The sequence below is a fragment of the Alosa sapidissima genome, chromosome 10 (genome assembly GCF_018492685.1).
Source record: "Alosa sapidissima isolate fAloSap1 chromosome 10, fAloSap1.pri, whole genome shotgun sequence".
Lineage (NCBI taxonomy): Eukaryota > Metazoa > Chordata > Actinopteri > Clupeiformes > Clupeidae > Alosa > Alosa sapidissima.
In genome coordinates, this window is record NC_055966.1 from 21,069,343 (window position 1) to 21,087,351 (window position 18,009).

Here is an 18,009-nt window from a genome sequence, read left to right on the forward strand (position 1 = left end):
GCTATGCTGGGGTCCTTTAGCGGTCAATGAAAAAGTAAACAGATTGCCATTTTCGCCTGACCCAGAAAAGACACGCACTTAAGCTATTCCGAACATTTATTAACAGGAGGATAGCGGTTTGATATACCAGAAGACGTCATTAAATTTCTCTCCGAAATAAGTAGGCATATACAATTTGCCATTCCGGGAACATCAATAAAAAGAGAACACAATAGAGCTCACTGCTTGGAGAGCAAAGTAACTTGAAGTGACAAACCTTAGGGAAAGAAAACTAAATGCATGGAAGGCACCATGACCTATTGAGGTGGAATTTTAAGCAAACATGAAACCTGTTCTACTGTATATAAATGGAAAACTGTCTGTGGAAACGAAAAGCTTCAGCTATTCTTATAGTGCACCAACAGCAACATCAGCAACATTTTCAAAGGGCGGTGTGGTATCTTTGAGGCAAGTATGTGTCCATGTGTGTACCAGTCAGTGTATTTCTCTCCCTTTATCTTGTCCCTGTAAGGTCCATAATCAACATCACTGTGCTGAAAACTTGCAGACCTCTTCTTTTCAGACTTGCTCTTGCCATACTGCGGTCATTGCCTTGGCACAGACTGTGACATGCGTGCAGGCTGAGAAAAACGATCAACAGTGATCTTGACTCAGTCTCTCTCTAGTCCAGGTGACGTTTTTTGATAACAGGTTCTGTGCAGTCCTCTGAAGAGTCATCTTCGGTTTCTGACGTCTCCTTTTTGATTGGTCCTCCTGTTTTGCCCAGATTCTGTTCCCTATTCACATTGGATCGTTTCAGAAGAGATGGATGGAGAGTGTTTCCAAAGACCTGGTTGACCCTCTTCTTAAAGGACTTCAGCATCCTCAGTGCATCCTCAGTCTCCTGTAAAATGGACAGGGATGAGATGGAATTTGATTCAAAGTGGAATAAAAAAAATTGTCTTTCTGGACTATTTGGATTTGCTAATCAGGACATACAGTAGGTGGAGTCAGACAAAATCTCTCCTCACCTAATTAGTCTTTCACCTCATAGTTGCAGACTCTAAAATTACCCTTACTCGACACTGTTTCCTTTTTAGCATGTATTAAATTGAGTACGGCACACTGAATAACCCACTGCCATGGCTTTTTCATGTTGTCAATTACCATACTTTTTAGCAGACGCTTTTCCCAAAGCAACTTACATACAGTGGAGGAAATAAGTATTGAATGTGTCAACATTTTTTTCAGTAAGTATCCTTCCAGTGAAGCTATTCACATGGAATTTTCATCATACGACATTAATATTAAAGCAGGTAATCTACACATATATAAAAAAATCTAAACATCAAAGTCCATAAGTAGAGTTATGTGTAATAAAGTGGAATGACAAAAAAAAAATGAAAAAAATATTCAACAAGCTAAGACAAAGCAGTGCACTAAGGCAAGGAACAAGCTGGAATCTGTAAGTAGTTAGAGAATAATTATCCCTCCTATCTGTGCAAATTAATATAAGCTTGGTTAGTACATATATTGATGGGCTATAAAAAGGTTTTTCGTCAAGGTGTCACCCAAGAAACAGCTCATGATGGGTAAAAGCAAAGAGCTCTCCCAAGACCTTTGCAACCTTATTGTTGCAAAACATATCGATGGAAGTGGTTACAGATGCATTTCAAAACTTCAGAACCTTCCAGTAAGCAGCAAGGGGGCCATTATCTACAAGTGGAAGGAACATCACTGCATCATCAACTGCCATGCACAGGAGCTCCACGCAAGATTTCTGACAAGGGAGTCATAAGGATAGACAGAAGAGTAACTTAAAAGCCTAGGACCTCTCAGAGAAAGCTCCAGAAAGACTTGGAGGAAGCAGGTACAATTGTTACAGAGAAAATTGTAGGTAATGCACTCCACGGCCATGGCCTCTATGCATGCTCACCCCGCATGACTCCATTACTGAGGAAAAACATGTCGAAGCTTGTTTAAAGTTTGTCACACAATATTTGGACAAGCCTATGAAATACTGAGAGAATGTAGTCTGGTCAGAGGAGAGCAAAATGTAACTTTTTGAATGTCATACTACACATCATGTTTGGAGGAGAAATGGCACTGTACATCACCCTAAAAATACCATACCAACAATGAGGTTTAGAGGTGGAGGCATCATGGTGTGGGGCTGTTTTTCCTCTCATGGCACTGGCAGACTTAAAGGGAAACTTGGCAGTATTAGCTATATTTCCCCCTCTGCTGGAGAAATTGTGCATTGTGCTATTTCAAACTGTGGAAAAACGTAACGATAGAGCACATGGATTTGTTTACAAGCTAGCGAAACGGTTAGCATAAGTTCGGCAGAACAATGTGGATGTTACAAGCTAAGAAACACGATTTAAAACGAGTTTCTTGTTTCTCACTTCTCTTTTCTGGGACGGTAGTCTCAATGTTGCAAGGTTGGTTTTCTGCCTGGGGTCGCTAGGGGCAGCGGGAAAAGTCACCATTTTCACCGGAACAGGTCATTTAACCATCCAAATGATTTCTAAACTGGTTTATTACGTTGAAATAGTTGACAAGTTCCCTCTTTAATACAGTTAAAAGAATGGAGACATTTTTTCTGGGAGAATCTGGCCATCCACCAGGATGATTAGTTTCGTCATACAGGAAATGTCTTGAAGTAGGCATGTTCAATACTTTTTCCTGTGTCATTCCACATTATCACATAACTTTATTTATGGACTTTAATGTTTGGATTTTTTTATGTGTGGATTACCAGAGTTAATACTAATATCTGGTAAAAAGAATCATGCAAATAGCCTCACTGGAAGTATACTTACTGATCCCCCCCCCACATGTTCACTTATATCCCCCGCTACATGTAATTTATATTATAAGGGCATTATGACATTGCAACTCTTTTCTGGCTACTGCACGCTAGCTTGACTCCTTAACCATTACACTGGCCCATCCATTTATTTATTTATTAATTAATTAATTAAAGACAGGTGCAGTATACTGTTTGGTGGTTACTTGAGCCTAATATCCCCAGGTCCTTTCAGTTGACAAATCTGGCTTCTCCTGAGGTTCAACCAGTACTAATGTAGACAAGTCAATCTTAAGTCAGAATTGTGATGGGAACTGGGAAAACCCATCACATGGTGGAATCAAAAATCCTTGATTTCTGCTCCGCTTCAACCCTCTCTGGTGAAATTTCACCAACTTAATGATTCTGATACCATCCTAGCAACATCCTGGATACCTTCCCCTAGCAACATCTTGGACACAATACATTCAATGTATATTTTATTGAGCGCCTAGTTTTGCCATCCTCAAAACACAGAACAAGAAATCTTAAGGGAACCCAAACCTCAGCGTTGGACAGAGTGGATTCCAGAAACACCCAGACATCTGAAACCAGCTCAGATGGCGTGCGGTACGGAGGAGTCCGTCTCCTCAGCAGCCGTTCATGAATGAACTCAAAGTCTATAGACGACGCTGGATCCTTCAGTTTGAACGAAAATAGCATACAAATAAGTGTTGTTTATTTCACAGAGTAAGCCAATATGCGTAGTGCTGAAGTGCATGTGTGAGCTTAGATGTGCTGTATACGGTTGCCTACCTTGCATGAGTTATAAAGGACGCTGTTGTTCTTCTTGCACATAAGGGCGAGTAAGAGGTGTTCACATCTCTGAAAGAAAAAAGAACACATGTATTGCAACAGCAATATAGTTCAATTACAATTAGATGCTGGCATTGTTATGGAATTCCAAAATAACTACAGTATACATGGATGCATGGATAAAACACGTTCTATTTTTAATGTTACTATAAGCACAATCTAGTGAATGAGGCCTGCCGCCTCTTCTGCTGCTGTGGGAGAAAATGCTAAACTATTCCTTAAATTTTAATTATTATGTATATGATTTGCAAACAGTGTATTAAATTTGGGAAGAACTGGTACTTCATCAGTATTTGAGTCTGTGACTATTACAAGATACATTTCTGTACGTCCAACTTGCTCTCTCCATAAATGGTTCTCTAATAAAAGATGACGCGACAGCCATTAGAATAGTGAGGGAATTCCCTGAGGCAGACATGTGACTGTGATATGCATTGCCAATGGACCCTTTCAAGAGAGTTCCATTATCAACATCATAGTTGGCCCCACAAGACTTCCTTTTTAACATTCCATATGTTATCTTAATGCAGAGGAAGTAGATTGGGGCCCAAATAGAACGTTCAAGCATTGTTTTTGTTTTTATTGATGAAAGGGTCTATACATCTGCAGAGAATAGTGCTGATAGGAACGAGATGGAATTATTATGGTCTGAGCAGTGCGTTACGTTTACCGCTGCTGCTTCATTATTTCCAGTGTGATCCCCCACCTCACAGTAAAGACCAACTGATGAAAGCACATGTGTTCTTCCTACCCTCTGATCCACCGAGTTCAGCCAGAACTTCCTTTGTCTATCCTTCCTGAATGGGTCTGTTGAATCAGACAGGTCCTGGCATATGGAGCACTTCCATTTGTAATTGCTAGGGTGAGAAAAGATACTGATCACGATCAAGAGGGTCCATTGCATAGTAAAGTAAAATCATCTAGTAACAATAATAATAATAATAATAATAATAATAATTGAAATCAGACATGTACAAGGATGACAGTTCATCAAGATCAATCAATCAATTAATCCACCAATCAATCACAGCAAAATATCTCACAAAAGCCATTATGAAATGAAGCTGTTTAGGTTCAACCTTAAATGAGGTGAAACTGAGAAACATGTCTGTCTGGCATCTAATTTAACTAGAATATTATGTGCTTAGCTGAAGTTATGAACTACTGTGCCCAAGTTGAGTTCTTCACAAAAAATGGCTACTAACGGCAGAGTGAGCTCCCACTCACCAGACCCGGGTGGTGATTGGAGGAACATGGCAGTCTCTGTGAAAGCTCCTTTCACATATCACACACTGGAGGGTGGCTCTGTTTGCGCTGCACACCTGGCATTGGATGATGCTTTCCGTAGAGTCAAGAGACAGAGGAGAGCTCTCCGAGCTCTCAGAGTCCATGAAGAGTTCCTGGATCACAGTTAGATGGCAGAACTGGCATGTATTAATGATGTTAGGGTATTGTGTAAACTAGGTGCTGTCAACATTTAAATAATGGACATTTAAATGTAGATCGCAGAATTAATGTAAAAGGAGTTACTGTGGATGGAAGGAAAAATATGAAAGGAGGAAGAAATGTTAAAAGTGTATATTTATATATTTAACACATCGTTTTTGTAAAAGGACTTATACTGTAAATGGAAAGAAGTATAAGCAAGGAAGCATATTAAATGCAGAACATGAAAAATTAACACCACAAAGCACTAAAAATGCTCTTGACCGAAGAAGACCTTTAGACCAAAGGTCAGTAGCCACAAATCCACTATTGAACCAGGCCAAGACAAGGCAATATTCAAGCTTACAGATAATAATGGCTGGGGCTTCATGCTGCCAGAATCATTAAACCATGCCTTCCCCATTTTCATAGCCCCTCTGTTGTCCTAAATCCCGCCCACAAGGCCACTTGACGTTCACGTCATGGGGCATGTCCAAAAGCCTTGGTAGAGGGCATTTGCCCGATTTTACATCAGACAAAGCTATCCAAAAGCCAACCCTATATCTGTACTTCGTTTTTAGTGATTTTCTAGGATGCATCAGGTGCATCTTTTTCGCTCCAGATATCCCATAGTCCTTTGAGTATCGTCCCTTTGCGATTGGATCGAAGAAAGACAAAAAAAACCCTTTGAGGCAACAAAGTCGTGTGAAGCTAGTCTGGCTGTCTAGTAAGCGTTGTTTGAACAAAAATAGCAAGTTTCATCATTCAAAACAGTGTGTAAATGACATCATGCTTTGAGTTGAGGGTTAAAAATGAGTCCAACACATTTACTTGAGCATCTATAGAGCATCATAGAAAGTAGTTATTAAGAAAGCACAACCAACTCATAATGAATGTAAGAAAATATTTCTGTCGTGTCCCAATGTTTTCCTTAACTACAGCCTCTGCTCATGCACAGGTGTGAATGAGTGGATGTTATGGATGCAGTTGTGTCTAACCACCATTGAAATCTCTGTCTTTACACCCCTGCACATTTAAAATGAATAAATGTACATTTAAAACGATAGGATACTCAGTTAGCTGGTGTTCAGGTACACATATATCAGGTCAATCTTATCAAACTAATGTAATTAAAACATTGACAACCATAAATATCCATGAACGACACCTCAACGACTCCTCTGGAGCTGTTGTTCCAACCAACAAACTGATCATATTTGCAATTGATCGTTGGAACTACCCTTTCTAGAAACACCAAATCCATGAATGATGGTTACCACGATTGCGATGGAAGTTAGCCAACGACTCACTGAAACACTGATCACTTGCCATTATTAACAACCCAGACAAAACAGGTGAAAACATAATTTTGCAAACTGAAATGTATAAAAGTCTACAATATCTGCTTATTCAAATGAACTTATATTACTGAGAGACATACCTCCACTTCAATCTCTGGCAGTGGGATAATTTCAAGAGATCCATCAGTGCCAACTCTGAACCGAGGAAGTGAAAGTCCAGTAGACGGCAACTTTATATCCAGTCGAATCAAATCAACTTGGCATCTTAATATCTCTGTTGATGAAAATCAAAGTTATCATTGGAAAAAAAATAGGTATTTATGCTTCTCAGTGACAAAAAATAATTAAGATTTAAAACCTATAGACGAAAAGCAAGACACTAATGGTTAGATAAGGAAGTCTTCATATGAATGCACTTTATAACAAACAGGTTCGCTGATATTAACTTACTCTCAGGAAGTGTGGAGTTCTTTATTTCAACTGTGTTTTCAGCCTTGTCAGATGTCACAGAATCGGTGTCACCAACCTGTCAATAAGAATAACAATATTTCACTGTCAGACATCTACTATTCCTGTGGTTTAGACAAATTAATTGAAGCCAAGTGAAATGGACAATTTCAGTTCCTTACAGACACTGAATCTTCAGACTTTGGTCTTGACAAGGTCTGAGGATCTTCGGTCTTGACAATGTCTGTTTGAGGGGAATCCTGCCCCTCCTTCTCAAGAGGTGATACTCCTAATATTTCTCGAAAGCTTTGTGGAAGTCCATTAAGCCAGTTTGTATGTATGTTGTGATCGTCCTTGGTTAATTGAGGCGGGGTATCCCTCTGTTCTGATGGCTCCTCTAGGCACTGTGTCTTACTGGTGGTTTGCTGGATGGTCAAAGTTTGAGTGTCACTCTGAGGGTCTGGCAAACCAGTTGGGCTTGACACCTGAAAAAGATCACAATCCATTAAGTGTTTTCATGTCTGTTTTGCTGAAGTTGCTGTAAGTTAAACTGTGTCAATCACTCTACAAGCAGCCCCCTTCCAACACCACACAATCTCTTACTCAGGCAGACTTGAGCTAAATAACTCTGGCGGGTGACTACAATAGCAATACAAAAGACAATAGCAGATGAAGGCCCTCCAGCAATACGCTGCTTTCTTTTAACCATTATTTGTCATTGTTTCTTTATATGTAAAGCACATTGAATTGCCTTATGAAATGTGCTATATAGCGGAGTTGTTGTGAACTTTTAATCAAATATGACTTGAATGGAGGATCAGGATCTCTACAAAAAAGGATGGTAGAATAACCAAGAAAATTATACTTAAAAAGTAGCAGTAGCACAGCATTTCTGAAGGACATTAAGAGTTTTGATATTGCGGTCTGGCTTGCTTCCGATGCTATGTTAGCTTCTCGTTATCATAGTTTCTCAGTTTAAAAGTTACTGAGAATATCTTTATGAAGTGCCCAGTCAGTTGTATCAATTTGGTGTTTAATCCTAATGGATGCCTGTGCTTTCACAGCTAAATGTTCTCATAATTGGTTTACTGTTTATTTAACACTATTCACAACAGTTTCTGTATCAGACAAACATCTAAGCACTGAAATAAAAGTGCGGTAGTTCCTGTGCAGATTCATTTTCATGTTGAAAACATTTGTTTATTTTACATGCAGCACAAACTCCGCTGCAGACAGAGGCTTTGGAGGCTGGGCTGGAGTGTAGTGGAGATCCGGGGTGAACCTGGAAATAGTGCCTGTTCAAATTTTGAATCTAGGTCCACTCTTTTCTCAATCGGATTCTGATTGATAGCCTCTTTAAACCTTCTGCGCATGAGGAATGCATGACATTTCTAAAGGACATCAAGAGCCCATTTCCAAATCACCAAAAACCCAGGATCCAATCACAGTCACTTATCTGGCCTTGGGTGTACTTTAGACTTCTTCTTAAACAACAGTCTTTTGATAACATTAACAAAGTTTCACTAATAATTAATAACACACTGAAGCTATCCTACCAGAGTTATTCTCTATATTGCCCTTTATCCCGATGTCTCTTTGTGTCGCTCTGTGTCTCATGCTGACTGAGCAAGGCCCGTTTGAAAAAACAAACAAAACAAAGTTGGCCTTGCAGGTGCAAGATAAGGCGTGATCAAAGGCGGGCTCTACTCAAAAAAGCCAGTGAGAAAGAGCAAACGAGTAAAAAGTTCATACACTTGGCAGCAAGTGCTGACTATCAAAGATAAGACTATCAATGATTCATAACGCCACCTGTGGGTTTGGGGTAGTGACACAAATCTTGTGTCGGCATCTAAGGAGGAGTAAAAATATTGGTTTTCGACTATTGTTCGAGAGTGCCTTCTCGAGATACACTCTGGGTTTATTGCTGTTGGTATTGGTGCTAGCATCCATAAAAAACATTTTTGCATTGAATTCTGCCTACTTGAAGACTCATCTTTACTTTAGCACAAGTTTTATCAGTGAATCTTTCTTGAAGTGGTGAGCTAAATTTTCTTTAAATTAAAAATTCTTAAAATGATCAACTATTTGACGATTTTCTATGACACTTCCACTAAATGTAAGGGAAGCAGGCAATGTTTAGATTTATAAATCTAGATTGAAACAAAGCAATCTGGTGAGAGTTGAACGCATCAATTTAAGTAACTAAGTCAATTAAGCCTTTTCAACCCCACTCTCAATCTCGGTCTGGTGTTAACCAGGCTAAACGATTTTCCTACTGAATCAAAAATTATGATTTCTGGATGTCTAGCATGGCAGACCACCTTCTATGTTTATGGGTTAGAGGCAAACCAGTAGAATCAACCATTAAATATATTCCCTTACACAATAAATTCCTAATAGACTAAACTTTTTTGCCTGTTGCCTGAAGTTCTCTTTTAGTGTAGAACTAGGCATATTCATATATGTAAAGGTAACCAACCCCTTAAGATTATTGCACTTACTGAAGCATTCCTGCCACTGAGAGAGTGTTGGTTGGTCTCATCAGACCCAGAAGAAGAATGGCATTCATGGAATTTCCACACTTTTGGTGGACGCCGTTTGAAGTTGTTGGTAGACTTTTTCTTGAGCATTGCGATTCTCTTTGCAATCAATTTCATTGTTCTCGGATCCTGAAGGCTCAAGGATTTATTAAAAGCGGTTTTGGAAGATTGGGGATTCTGGGTATCAGCAGAGGGGACTTGAAGGATGTTGTACAATATAGGGTTAGAGAGGGCCGCCTTGCTCTGAGAGGCTTGTTGTAGTGGCTTTTGGTGAGAAGACATGGTTCTGGGTTGATCTAATGGAGATGCTGTTGGAGGAGACTGGGAATGTTGGGCATCAACAGAAGAAACCTTGATTTGCTGGATCATTGCTGAGGGAGGTGGCTGAGATGTGTTGGACTGAATCTCAGAACGTCCTGACTGGGCTTTTCCTGAGTGTGTAGAAGCAGACAGGGGGGCTTGTGGTGGTGGTTTTGGGTGAGACGACAGAGGATTGTGTTGATCTAGTGAAGATACTGCTGGGCGAGACTGGGGATTGTGAGCATCAACAGAAACAACTTGTACTTGCTGGACCAATGCTGAAGGAGGAGGCTGAAATGTGTTGGGCTGAGACTGGGAATGACCTGACTGAGCTTTTCCTGTGTCTGCAGAAGTAGGCCGGATGGTTTGAGGATGATTGGTGAGAGGTGGCCGCTGTAAAAGAGAAGACTGAGTACTGTGTTGATCTAATGGAGATACTGTTGGGTGAGCCAGTGAATGCTGGGGGTCTACAGAAGAAACCTGTACTTGCTGGACCACTGCTGAGGGAGGAGGCTGAAATGTGCTGGCCTGAGTATCAGCATGTCCTGACTGGGCTTTTCCTGAGTCTGTAGAAGCAGACAGGGCATTAAGGCTGGACTGAGTTTGGGCAGGAGCAGGCCGGATGAGTTGAACATACCTGGCGGGAGAGGGCTGCTGTGCTGATTTTGTGTGAGACGACAGAGGACTGTGTGATGCTGTCAGTTCAGGCTTACTCGTGTGAGATGGCCTAGTACTGTTTGCTGAGGAGTTAGCTGAGCCAGAGTGGACCTGCACTTGTGGTGCAGACTGTGGTTTTACTGATTTTTCTGTCACGTTGGCGATACTGAAGGGACCGCACAGGACCTGGGGAGGATTCGAGATTACAGGTGTAGAAAGAACAAGAAACGCAGTCTGACTCTGATGACTCTGTTGCTGGAAAGATGTAGAGGGCACATATAATGGTAATACAGCATTATGGTGCTGCAGGGCAGGTCTGTTAACGTCGGGTTGAGCATGAGGCAAAGAGGACCGAGGGAGCTGAAGGCTATTTGACGAAGCAGACTGAGACTGAGGAGCATTAGATGGGGCAGACGTAGTCTGAAGCGTAGACTGAGCCGAATGACCAAGTGGGGCGCTCTTCGGCTGACTGTGATGAGAGTGGGGAACTGTAGGGGATTGACCGTGTAGAGCTGTCTGGGCAGAGGTGTCAGGAGACGTGGTGGATGTTGCGTTGTTAACAATGCAGACCTTGGGCCCAGTCTGGCCATGAGAGGAAGTAGACGACTGGGGAGAGTTAGATGAGCAAGCCGCAGACTGCGGGATTCCAAGTGGGGCGTTGTGAGACTGACTGTGATGAGAGGGAGAAGCCACTGGGGATCGACCGAGTAGAGTAGCCTCCTGAGTAGAGGAGTCAGGGGACGAGGAGGTGGACGTCACTGTGTTGATGATACAGTCCTTGGGGACATTCTGGAGATTTGGTACGGTCTGAAGAAGGGACTCGGACTGGTTGGACTGGTACCGTTCAAAGGGGACAAGTCTGAGTGAGATTCCTCCTGAGGGGGGCAAACCAGCACATTATAACTCACTGACCATTTCATGAAAACCTTATCAAAATGTGATTTAAATGAATTCAGCCTCACCAAAATTTTCCACTGAGGTCATGATTGACTGATTGACCTGGACATTCAGTTCAAGCATAGAACTAGGTGGATTTACACTCTGGAGCAGTAAATCCTTTATTTGACTTTCAATCTGTAGAGAGAAGAAGAAATGTTGACACAATTTATATTAGAACTTATAATATATATATATATATATATATATATATATATATATATATATACCAAAGATTCTAGAGCGGAGCGCTTTAGAATCTTTGATACATACAACACAAAAGTCCAAAGCTGGTAGAAAATTACACTCACTCTGTTTTTAAGGAGTATTCCAGCATGGCCTTCTATGCTGAGAGTTTTTTCAATGAAAGATATAATGTAGTCCTGTCTCTTCTCTATTCTCCTCAGAGAGGTCTTTCGTTGGAACAGTTGTTTCTCCTCTCTCCCATACACTGCCTTCACACAAGCACAATCAACCACAACAAACAATCAGAAATATTGGGACTCAACAGACCTATTAGAGATTCTTATTAGACATATATATTGATAATTATATAGCCTGAAGTGTTGCGTTTGTGGGCCTATAGCAGTAACAGGGAGGCCACACCGGGTCCGCAACTCAAGCGTGCCGTTCACGTAGCACAAAAATAGTCAAATGAGTAATTTTTATACACCAATATCACATCTGGTGTAGCCAGTTCTGTTGATTATAGTGGAAGTGAATTGCCGGAACAGACACGCGGTCAGAGCTCTTCAGTTGCGGACCTGGTGTAGCCTCCCTGTAAGAATTTTTATTTGTATCAGCGCGTAATTACCGAAGCAGACTGAAAGAGGTCGAGCCCCTTTATTAACAAGGCTCGATGCATCTTTGACACCACCAGGGAAAGTTTTCTCTTGAGGCTAGTCTTCAGGTCAGCAATATTCCGTAGTCTAGGGGACAAATGTAGCCTTTAGAAAATGAATGTACACTATGTTGTCATTATGCATGCAAACTCATAACCATCAAGGATGTATCTTGAGATGAATTGGCTCTGACTCTCTTGTGAGTCAAGCTATGCTCATGCCAACAGCTACATCACCAAAGTATCAAGGAGTAATGGCACGAAACAAGCAATAAATAAATAAATCGATGGATGGATGGATGGATTGATCGATAGAAAGACAGATAGATAGATACTTTATTAATCCTATTCATCAACTATGGTTGGTATAGTACAAGGTGTCCATGACAGACTTATATGAGCCATATTTTGTTTAAAATGAAACAATACAATACCTCTGATCCAAATCCAATTCACTCTGTTTGACTTGCTCCTTGTGTTTGGTCACTTGTCCCTGTAGTGACTGAAGCTTTTCACGTAAAGCAGATACTGCCTCAGTGATCATCTGATAGCTGTGAATGTGACAACTTTTCAATATAGTACTGATGGAGGAAACATTTTTACATTGGGTCAACAGTATGCTATTGCTATATTAAACATTACAAAACCCTACAACAATATGTTGTAAAATATGTCTGATTTTAATCCCCAAGAAGAAAACGGTGTAGAATATTGGTGTTTTTCTTTTAAATATATTCTCTTGTCTCTGTCTAAGACACAGAAACGACTGAGACAGAATGGTTATTGTAAGCAGACAGAACACCAAATGGTATACCTAAGATGTCCCTGGTATACCTAAGAGACATCTAAATCAAATCTGCCCAGGAACGCCATATATACATTGGATTAACATAAGATTGGATCATACATATGGCTACATTGGATCAACTCGGTCAACTCGGTGTCTCCATCTGGAATTAAGGAGATGGTTTTTAATAGTGTTCTTCAACGGCAACCATGTAAACAATTGAACAGTCCTCCTAGTGCTGACAAGTGAGAGAATAACTGGTATTCTTGCCCTCAATTATGTGAAAAGACAGATGCGTCCACTGAGTCAACATCTTTGCTACTAATAATATCTCACAGATGCTTTAAGGCATAAAAGCCATCTTCACCAAACACAAACAAACCTGATTTTAGACCTCTAAAGATACATAATATGCATATTGCCTAGAAGCCAGCTTTAATTTACACACCCCACAAAATTTGAGTTTGGGAAATTTGGTCTGGAGTCACTCCATTGAGAAGTCTCTGTGCCCTAACCAGAGGCCAATCAAATAGTCTAGACAGGCTTTATACAATAAACGACAGAGGAGCGATAATATCCACGTCACCTGAGCACGCTTAAAAGACGAACAGAAAACAGTGAAGAAGGATGCATTTCTGCATACATATTTTGTTGCTCTGATTGGTTAGGTCTGTCCAATTGGGTGCAGACACATATTTCCCCTTATCGGTTGAAACACGCCCCATATTCAAATTCAAAAGACATGATAGCACACTAATATTTTGATAAGAATTAGAGTCTGGCTACACCAGACTAATATGCACATAAAACAGTGAACTACTAGTGTGGTTGATCTTGTGGTGGAAATGTTGCGATTACTACAGGATTCATATACCTGAGATTCAGGACTATGCATACATTTAAATATCTTTAATCCCTTGAAAAACTCATTTTCAGCGGTATACGGGGTTCACATACTCTAACACTTTATAAGGTTTAATGCAACTGCATAAATCATTTCTCCATACCTGTGATTTCTGTGGTCAACCAGCTGGCAGTTCCGACAAGTGAGCTGACTGCAGGTCACACAAAAGAATTTCAGAGGTTCTTCTCTATGAGCTGGACAGTACTGGGTAGGATGTGAACCTGTGGCAGACAAAAATGGAAAGACTTTACATGCACCTCTTAGGGCTGGTTGCCATATGGAGTAACCCTAGCCCAGGGGTGGCCAATTAGTCCAACATGAAGAAAACTCACATCACTCTAAAGAACCGCATATCAAAAAAGATGCCCACACTACAACAGCAACACTAACGTATAGGCCTACTTTTTCAATGCATCTCTTAGGTTTTACAGATTTCAGGTTTTCATTCCAGGGGGGTGATGATGTTATGAGCTAAAATCGTTAGTTTTTTCAGCTGTTTACAGTTGATTCCATTGTTGCAAAGCCTGCCTCCAGGCTCAACCGTCGTCCTACTATCGGTGTTATGGTTACCATTCATAAGCATTGATATGGAACTATATTTAGCGATTAAACTTTTTTTACCAGATCTACTTCATAGGTGTAGTATATCACTTTTTAAACGACACCCTTTTCAACTTAGACGTAGATTAGGGTGCATCAAGTGCCCCTTTTTCCCTCAAAAACTCTTCTATGGTGAATAATATTATACCATTTGATGAATAAACACTAAATATGAAGTTTGGTGAAGATTGATAATGATCTAGGGGTACCACAATGCACCTTTATTTTGACAATATTTCATATTTTATGGCCGATTTTGGTTATTTTCCAATAATCTTCTTTACACTACATTTAAACGTAATAATGTCAATTAATGACATATCTAGCTTCTGTTTACAAAAAACAGAACAGCTGCATGCATGTTGAAACATTTAATTCAATACATGTATGTCTAATATTTACATTTGTTGGTGAACATTGTACATTTTCCTTAGCACATTATCCGCATTGAGCACTAACTCCTTTCCTTAGCATCTCTAATTTTCAAAAACTGCAGTTGGAATTAAATTTATGATAACATATCAACACAAACTAAACTATTTGGAACATAATTATACAGTCTTTAGTAGTTGTGTCAAACACCATTGCAGCAATTGCATCAGTACACTACCAATCTGCCAAAAGCTGCCCGTATGTTCTCAGCAATGTTTCTTCCAGTCTCACCCTTGCCAACTTCCTGAAGTGGCATCACACTCAAAGGTTTTGTGCCATGTTCACCTGACAACAACACAGCACATCATTCCTCCTTATGGTAAGGCTCCTCTAATGTGCCTAGTTTTTCATCCCAATGTAATGCCATGTTATTGGGAGGACTCTAGGATTCCTCAATGTCTTCTGAGATTTTTAAGCATGGTTTTCAATCAAACCTGTCCAGGCTGGCATGAGAGAGAAAACTTGTCCAATCTCCACTATCACACATAAATAGTGATGACATTGATGATGATATTTTGCCCCTCTTCATAACAGAAATGACATCAGGATGGGCAGCAAAATCATGGGACAAAGTTTTGGGTCTCCAGTTTTCCTTGTCCTGCGATGTGGTATAACTGAATTGAGCCTTGAAAGTCAGGATCAACTTGAGAAGAAGTTTCTGGAACTGGACAATTTTCGACCTCCTCAACAATATCACTGCTTACTATTTCTTTTGGAGATTTTCTCAGCTCCTCCTTCTCCCTTCTCCTCCTTTCTTGTTCTTCTCTCATATATTTCCTTTTATGTTTGCCTTGAGATTGCACATCTGCTCCTGACCAACATGCCTTCCTGTCTGTCTTCATGGACTCTAGAAAAGCCCTGTCTTCTTCATCTCTGAACTTTTCTGCTTCATGGTGCCACAACTGGCAGGTCTTTGACAGAAACTCTTGGTGTTCTTTAAATTGGTGACTGGTTCCTCTACTCACTTCTGGAATCTTTGACATTTCCTTGGCCTTATTATACAGATTCTTTAGAAAATTTAGACAGTTGTCATATTCCTTGATCAGTTTATCTGCCTTTAGGTAAAATGGCAGTATTTGGTCAAATACATACTCTGCGGCTTCTTGGTTGACTGATGATTGTTTACCTTTGCATTCAATTTTGATAAAGCTGTACATGCACTTCAGCACATCAACACTGAATGGAAGCTCCTCTCAAAATGAAAGTATCTTCAGTTATATGGGAATCCCCAAGCCAAGGCACAATAGTTTTTGACTTGGTATTCATCTTAGCACCGGCAAGTTAATGCTCACCTTTGTTGCTCGACTGCTTGATTTAAGTAAAACGTTGCCATAAATAAAGCAATATTTTTTAGTTCATGACATGAAGAGTTTCAATATTTAATATACCAACACTCTCTTAATGACATTTGGCAACCTAGCTCTGCACTTTTCAGCATGGACTCTGCATCTCCCATGACTACAAGGCTTGTACCAACATGTAGTTAAATGGCGAAAATGGCCAAAATCCGCCTAAAATCATGATAATTCAATGCATTTGTGGTACCCCTAGACAAAGTTTAATCTTTCTAAGATTTCACAGATATACTCTGTGCATGAAATGGAATATGGAAAACCACCATAGAAATTGCAGAAAGGATTTGAGGGGCATTTGATGCACCCTAACGTAGATGGTATAAGTTATGATATTCACCTTCAGATAGCTCCTGTGCTACAATGGTGTGACTCCGGGTGAGTTTTACTCGGCTATGGGCTGACACACATTCAGAGCATAGGAATTCCCCACAGTCCTTACACCAGCCACTGATTCCAAGCTCCTCACATCCTCCACACTATGAAGAACCACCACAAAAGGAGGGGGCAAGAAAGATGGATTAGATTATCAAAGAGAGAGATGTGCAGGGCATGGGCAAAGCAGGTGATTGTTACATGCGCAGGGGGTTATAAACAGTCATTATAGGTGACTGGAAGACAATAAATAGAAGGGGAACATCACTCACCTTAAAGACATCACTCTCTGACGAAGGGAGAGACTGCATAAAGAGAATATTTTCCGTGATTTCCGTGATGCCAAATAACTTCTTGCAAGAGGGACATTCTTCAGAGAAAGACATAACACTGCGTCAGGTCAAGTTATCCTAAATGTTAACCCTGTGCGGCAATCACTCTTGTTCTCATCTAACATGCCATCTTAATGTTGAATAGTTATAGCATGCCTATTCGTTTACTCAGTGTACTACCCACCTATGGATTTTCTGTTGTTCTCCTCCACATGCTGTTTTGACAGACATGTCCTGCAAGCAGAGTGTAAGCATGGAAAGAGTTGTGGTAACCGACTTTGGTGTAGTGGCGTATCGCAAACGCAACAGTTTTCCAACGAAGATGACGCTTTTCCCTCTGCCGCTGACGAAACGTCTTGTTCCACCGGACCCACATCAATGTTGTCCAACTTCTTTTGAATTTTGGCGACAGACATGATTTTGTTGCAGATTCAACGGCGTTTTCAGAGCCTGTCTTTTCTAATGCTGGAAGTCGCTGCGCGTGTCTCGCCTCTGGTTTGGATTTTCGATGTTCGAAGCATTACATGGATTTGTTGGCTGTCTGCGCATCTTGAGGAAATCATAACAGACAGGAACTGAGTTCCAATAAGACCAACGTCGTCAAATGTATTTATTATAAACCTTTACCTCTGCATTTCCTATGTTATTTAGAACTAGTCCAGATCTCTTGGCATTGTCTTGGTGCTACAGCTAGCTAACGTTAGTGCTACTTATCGGTTGCTTACTCCTCAGTTAGCATTAGAAAATAGTCATTTGTATCAATTGTTTAACTATTACATATATAGGTGCGTAAATACCTTGTTATAGTATGGTTAAAAGAAAAACAGTTTGAGATTCGTACACTAAAGGAGATAGTCCCTTCCTTCCTCAAAAATGTTGGACGAAAAACGGTACCATAGACATAAGAAACGCCCATTTCGACCGGAAATATCCCTTTGATTGATATGAATATTGAGCAACCTCACGCGGTTACGTCTATGTTGTATTCTAGAGTGGCCTATGGGGACCACTAGTCTTAAAAGAGGAGGTCGCAAACGTGCTACAAAAGTATGCTACAATAAAAACAGTCCTACATGAAACCAAGTAGTATGTGGAGAGAGTGCCACAGCTTAAATCAATGCGACTTCAAAAAGT

At 40.4% G+C, this 18,009-nt stretch overlaps 1 protein-coding gene across 4 annotated transcripts; it reads right to left on the reverse strand.

The window, feature by feature from the left end:
• Positions 1 to 78: 78 nt before the first annotated feature.
• On the reverse strand, positions 79 to 17,896 carry trim33l (tripartite motif containing 33, like). 4 transcript variants are annotated; one of them, XR_006034551.1, is made up of 18 exons: positions 17,060 to 17,896; positions 16,816 to 16,913; positions 16,509 to 16,647; positions 13,888 to 14,005; positions 12,528 to 12,644; positions 12,067 to 12,181; positions 11,564 to 11,707; positions 11,279 to 11,390; positions 9,321 to 11,191; positions 7,002 to 7,304; positions 6,823 to 6,898; positions 6,513 to 6,646; positions 4,874 to 5,046; positions 4,398 to 4,503; positions 3,587 to 3,655; positions 3,335 to 3,469; positions 592 to 883; positions 79 to 217 (listed from the first exon to the last, which is right to left on the reverse strand). XR_006034551.1 is itself a non-coding variant. In XM_042106545.1 (18 exons), exons 2-18 carry the CDS (start codon positions 17,289 to 17,291, stop codon positions 662 to 664), a joined length of 4,164 nt encoding a protein of 1,387 aa, XP_041962479.1. In that variant the 5' UTR covers positions 17,292 to 17,424; positions 17,673 to 17,896; the 3' UTR covers positions 79 to 661. The 4 variants fall into 4 exon arrangements, 3 of the variants coding, with proteins under 3 accessions (XP_041962479.1, XP_041962480.1, XP_041962478.1); XM_042106545.1 differs by having other exon boundaries at positions 79 to 883; positions 17,060 to 17,424; positions 17,673 to 17,896; XM_042106546.1 differs by having other exon boundaries at positions 79 to 883; positions 17,060 to 17,450; positions 17,673 to 17,896.
• Positions 17,897 to 18,009: the final 113 nt, after the last annotated feature.